This window comes from Cinclus cinclus, chromosome 16, assembly GCF_963662255.1.
Source record: "Cinclus cinclus chromosome 16, bCinCin1.1, whole genome shotgun sequence".
NCBI classification, from domain to species: domain Eukaryota; kingdom Metazoa; phylum Chordata; class Aves; order Passeriformes; family Cinclidae; genus Cinclus; species Cinclus cinclus.
The window spans coordinates 12,779,174-12,785,173 of record NC_085061.1 but is presented as its reverse complement, the minus strand read 5'-3'; the positions used below and the strand labels follow the sequence as shown (position 1 = coordinate 12,785,173).

The following is a 6,000-nucleotide window of genomic DNA, read 5'->3' as shown; positions in this document are numbered from 1 at the left end:
CCTTGCCACAGAGAAATCTTGCTGTGGTTTCTCAAAGGAACTCAGTTCAAGCCATGAATCTTGCTGGGAGATGATGTGCTATAATAGAGGCATCTCTGGGGCTCCTTTAAACTTGCTGGGGAGGCTGCAGGCCTCAGCTACCCCCCGGCAAAGCAGGGCTCACTTTTAACTCCTCCACCTTCTCCCAGTTCCTCAGCATCCTTTCCAAAACACAGATGCTGCAAGTCTCCTACTGTAGCAGCCAGCCCTGTTCCAGCTGGACATTCCCCAAGGGGAGCCTTCTCCTCCCACATTATCCCTTCTGCCTCCTGAACACCCCCCCAATCTGTCCTTGCCAGATCCCAGGTTTCCAGCAGAAGGGCCCTGTGTTCAGTGGACAGACCCTTTCACAGCTGCTCACATTCAAACACATTTTATTTGCAAAGGACTCAGCTTGTGAAGTTTTGTACAGCTGTCTTGACCTCGTCCTTGTCTCCTGCCCCTCTCATTTCCCTCGCCCCAGCATTTTTCTCAGCAGGGTTTTTTAATCTATTTCTAGACCATTGACAGAAATACTCAATAGCACTGGGCTTCCCATCCAAGCCCAGACACCCACTGAGTGCACTCCCATTCTGCAGGGATTCCCCATTGATGGCCGTCAGTTTGCCAGCTCCCAGCCCCTTTAAGGTGTCCCTCTTGATGTTGTATTGTGCTAATTTTTAATCAGAATAGTATATGGATTAAGTCACATGCCTGAACAGAGCCCAGGTCTATTATTTCTAAGCCATAACCTTTATCACCCAAACTTGTAATCTCTTCAAAGGATGACATCACAGTTTGACAAGAGCTATAGAGCTATTTTCTGGAAACTAGGCTGATTGCATTAATTATATTCCCATCCTTTAATTCTTTACCAGCTGAATCCCACATCAGCTTTTCTATTATTATGCCTGAGATCGGTATTGCACTGCTACGTGTAAATCAGCTCTGAGCATTGTTCACATGAGACAGTGCAAGGAGCCACGTCATCCTGCCAGGCTCTATGCTGGGGTGGGATGGGAAGTGTCACTGCCCAGAATGGATATTTGGGAGCTTCACAAAGCTGGGAAAAAAATATTACATTTCCAAAGTGTTGCCTAAAATGCAGGCAACCGTGGTAGCATCATCACGTAAGAAAGCAGAAACAGTCCCTGTTGGAAATCATTCCGAGCTATTTCTGATTTTCAGAGGGTTATCTAGTGGCTTGTTTGTTCAGTTTTGGGATGGTATATAGGGTCTGGCTCAGAGTCTATCACTGCCTTCCAGGGAAGATGTGCACTTTTGCACTTCTCTGTTGTGATACTCATTTGATCTCTGCATCTGGCAATCCACTTCTTCTCCCTTCAGTGTCCCGGATCACAGCAGCCTCAGAGCTGGTGCACCCTGCTCCCATAACCAAACATCCCTGGTTTGGGGAGCCTCCACGTGGCATGACCCATTCCAGTCCACGCAGTGCCACCTCTTGGACGGTCCTTGATTTCTCCCCGCGGCAGTTGCCCACCTCAGAAAAGCAGGACACACATTGCAGGTCCCAAACCAGCTGCAGTTGAAGTCAAGAACGGCTAGTGGACTGGTGCCCCTACATCCTCACGCCCATAGTGCGTGATCCAAACTGGACAAAACTCAGGTGTGTCACGGTGTTCAACACGGACAGAGCCGTGGAGGCCGGTGGTGTTTGAGGGTTGATGCCTCTCCAGGACAGAGCTCTTCGACGAGACCCTGGAGGTCCCGAAGATTCTCTGGGGCCGTCTCTGAATGGATGCTAACGGGTTCCCCTCATCCAGGGCCGGACGAAGCCCTGGAGCCACTCGGCCCTTGAGGTGCCTACCTAGCCGGGGCTCTGCGGGAAGCCTAGCCCGCATCCTCGGCCATGTGCCGGAGGTGTTCGGAGAGCCCAGCCCGTACGCTTAGCAATGTGCTGCGGCTCCCGGGGCTCGAAGCCTCCCCGAGCAAGGGACCCCCGTGCTCCCCCGGACCGGCCTTGCAGCGAGTGTGGGGCCTGCGGCCGCCCCGGGCCCCGCGTGCGGCCGCGACGCCTCCCCGGGCTGGGCCGGGCCTGGCCCGCTCCGCCCCGCTCCGGCCGCCGGTCCCGCAGTACCGGGCGGGGGCGCGGGGGGCGCGGCTGAGCCGCCGTGCCGGGCTGGGAGGCAGCGGCGCAGGCGGAGCGGAGCGGAGCGGGGCTCGGCTCGCTGCTGCTGCTCCTCTCGCTCCCCGCCGCCGCCACCCGCTCTGCGGCCGCGGTCATGGGCGTCCCGGGCCGCCCGCTTTGTGCCGCCGCCGCCCCTCCGGGCCGCCGCTGAGCCGCATGGGCCGGGCCCCGCGCCGCCCCGGGCCGCCGCCGCCGCCGCCGCTCCGCGCGGGTGAGTGAGGCGGCCCCGGCCCAGGCCCTGCGCCGAGGCCGCGCCGAGGCCGCCGCGGGCGGGAGCGCGGGGCCGCGCCGGGGCCGCCGAGCCGGGCTAGGCCGCCCCGGGTGCGGGGGGAGGCCGGGCGGGCCGGGAGGTTTGAGCGGGGCCGGGGGCGGCGGCGGGGGGGCGGCGCGGGCCGGGTCCCGCGAAGTTGCCCGGGGGGCGGCGGGGGCCCCGCGCGGCGCCCTGTCAGCGGCGGGGCCGCCCCGGTGCCCGCCCGGCCTCGCGCCTCCCGCGGGGCGGCCGGGGGTCCTCTCCGGAGCCGGGCGGGCGGCTCGGCCGGGCGCCTCGCGTGTCCTCCGGCAGGCTCCCCGGGGCTGCCCCGGCCGGGGCGCGGAGCCAGCGCCGCCCCGCCGCAACAATGCCCGGCGTGGCTGTGGGGCTGCGGGGCCGCTGCCCCGGGGGTTCCCTTTCACCCGGCCGGGGGGGTCACCGGTGTCCTGCGCCGCAAACGGGGGCCGAATCCTGCGGCCGCTTCCAGAAGCGCCCCGTGGTGCCGAAGCCCAGCCCCGTCCCGCGGTGCCAGGGCAGGGGCTGCGTGCCGGGGGCTCGGGCCGGGTGTGAGTGCGGTGCTGGCTCCTGCCGCGCTCCTCACGGGGCCCGGCCATCCTCGCTGGCCGCTCCTGGCTTCGCTGGCTTGTTTCACGATGGACAGGTGGGCTGTAAGGATAGGCACGGCGTCGGCTGTGGTTCTTAGTTTAGCCAGGATCAGGAAATGGGGGGAAAATGGCAAAGCATCCCGAGGATGTTCGTTAGTGTGGGGTTTGCTTTGAGAGGGAGGGCGAGCTAAAATGCGTCTTTCCTGGTGTGCTTTTACATGCAATTGAGTTAATCCAATGCAAGGAATAATTTGTGAGGATGCTGGTGCTTTGCAGTACTTGGGGCTTAGAGGCTGAGGCTGTTCTGTAACACAAGGCTTTTGCTACTCACTTTAAATGATGAGGTTAATTTGAGGAGCAGAAGCAGCAAACCAGGGATTGCCCTTTTCTTCCTTCGCTGCCTTCCCCATACCTTCCATCCTCCATATTGACTCGTTGCTCTTTAAAAACATCGTACTTGATCAGGTTTCCTTCTCAAGGTGTTTTTCTCATCTTCCTTTGATGACCTGAAAATTTCCCAGGCTTCTAGCATGCAATTTTGTTAGCATAAACGAACCTTTTCTCAACGGCTTGCCTACAAAAAACAGTGCTAGAACTGAGCTCCTGCACTAACATGCCCATCTGAAGCAAGAATGCAGTCCAGATGCCCAAAATATTAGGGTCAACGATGCATCTGGATTCCCCTAGAGCTAGACGAGGCGATGCAGCGCATTTCTGAAACAGAGATTTGTGAGGAATGTGGCTCTGGTATGTCACTTGAGCATACGAAAGCCACCTGTGTTTGATTAAGGTGCAGCCCTGTTTTCAGGACTAACTGGATGTTCTTTAAAAATAATTTTTACAAGCCTTAAATTCCTGTTTAAGGATAAGAATTTCCTAGATTGATAGTCAGATGAAAAAGTGTTGCCTTAGTATGATCTGATGTATGTCCTGTCCAGGTAGGCAGTGCAGAGGAGCTGGTGGCAGTGCAGAAGATGGCATGTGTCCTGTGGCACCTGAGTATGGACCTCTTGGATGTGGGCTGCTACATGCCAGGGTCATGTATAAACCAGTGTTGGGAAATTGGCTGCTGTTTTAGCATGGTGTCAGCTGTATCAGTGATGCCAAATTCTTCATGTAAAGTTTTAGGATATTCTGTAACTGTCATTTTTAGCCTCTTCCTGGCTCGAGCTTGATTCTGTACTTTGGGAAGTTCCCAAGCCATTGATTCTGCTGAAAAAGAGATGTTAGTACAGCAAAGGTGCAGAGCATAACCACTAGTTTGTTGTCTTGGAGTGTTTATTTCCAGTGATACTCGCTTATTTTTCCCTCATCTGTTTCAGCCGAACAAACTTGTTCACCTTGGAGCTACAAATATTGGTGATTTGAGATTGGTGCTCATCCCTCACTGTTCCCACGCAAGCAAGTACCAGAAAAATGAATATCCAGGGGAAAGGCTTCCCCTTGGACCTCGGAGGAAGCTTCACTGAAGATGCTCCAAGGCCACCGGTTCCTGGTGAGGAAGGGGAGCTCGTGTCCACAGACCCAAGACCAGTTAGCCATGGTTTCTACTCCAGTAAAGGTGATGTGGTCAGAAATGAGACGTCCACGGCAACACCGAGGCGCTCTGATTTGGATTTGGGGTACGAGCCCGAGGGGAGTGCTTCGCCAACTCCACCCTACCTGAAGTGGGCCGAGTCACTGCACTCCTTGCTGGATGATCAAGATGGCATCAACCTCTTCAGGACTTTCCTGAAACAGGAGGACTGTGCGGATCTGCTGGACTTTTGGTTTGCCTGCAGTGGCTTCAGGAAGCTGGAGCCGTGTGTGTCTAATGAGGAAAAAAGACTCAAGCTGGCAAAAGCCATTTACAAAAAATACATCCTTGACAACAATGGCATTGTGTCCCGGCAGATCAAACCAGCCACAAAAAGCTTCATCAAAGACTGTGTCATGAAACTGCAGATTGACCCTGACATGTTTGACCAGGCCCAAACAGAAATTCAGTGCATGATAGAAGACAATACCTACCCTTTGTTCCTTAAGTCGGATATTTATTTGGAATACACAAGGACAGGTGGGGAAAGTCCAAAAATTTATAGTGATCCGAGCTCAGGGTCTGGGACAGGTAAAGGGCTACCTGGTTATCTGCCAACTCTGAATGAGGATGAGGAGTGGAAGTGTGACCAAGAGGCCGAGCCCGAGGCCAGCAGGGACTCGGCGCCCTCCAGCAGGCTCACGCAGAAGCTGCTTCTGGAGACGGCCACGCAACGTGCGGCCTCTGCCCGGCGCTACAGTGAGGGCAGGGAGTTCAGGTAGGTGGGGAGTGGGTCAGAGAGCTGCCGTGGGCATGGGGGACATGGGAAACCTTGGAAGACCTTAGGTGCTGGGGAGCATGCACACTGGTGCAGGATGGCATTGCCAAGTGGTTTGATGGAGAACAAAGCTTTGTTCAAAACTAATCACAGGTTGTTTTAAAGGTGTCTTCAGCTGTTCCTGTCTGATAGTGGCAAATCATCCCTGCAGCACGTTCTTCAGCTGGAGAAACTGCTGCTGGAAGTGTTCTGGAGGCAGGTAGGGCTTGGTGGGCAGTGCAAAGCCATGGGCAGCCCTCATGCACATACAGGTGGCTGAGCAAGCTGCAGTACCACATTTATTATAGCCTCCACCAGCAGAAGGTCAGTGCTCAGGTACTGTAACGTGGGCAGGTACAGCTGGTGGTGACACTTCCTGTGTAAAAATTGTCATGAGCCACAACTGGGAGCTCATAGGAGATAGATACGCTCACCTTGATGATGTGGGTAGGAGTGAAGCAGCATTGATGGTGCTCCCTGATAATGGTACTGCTTTGCATATGAGATTTCCAGAACTGAATTCTAGCGGTATCGGAGTCAGAATCCCCAAATCCAGTTAAAACCATGCCCTGCTGAAGCTCTTCCCTTCACAAAAGTAATTGCTGGGGGTTTTTTTAGCTGTAAGATTTGCACAGTTCTGCAGCC

At 55.7% G+C, this 6,000-nt stretch overlaps 1 protein-coding gene across 2 annotated transcripts in view; it reads left to right on the top strand.

Moving 5' to 3' along the window:
* The first annotated feature begins 2,250 nt into the window (after positions 1–2,250).
* The window catches only part of AXIN1 (axin 1), a 72,132-nt gene continuing 68,382 nt past the window's right edge, over positions 2,251–6,000 (top strand). For both annotated transcript variants that reach the window (XM_062503500.1, XM_062503498.1), the window contains exons 1-2: positions 2,251–2,378; positions 4,345–5,316. In XM_062503500.1, coding sequence (XP_062359484.1) covers positions 4,439–5,316 — 878 coding nt within the window. In that variant the 5' untranslated portion in view covers positions 2,251–2,378; positions 4,345–4,438. The remainder of the gene's footprint in view (positions 2,379–4,344; positions 5,317–6,000) is intronic.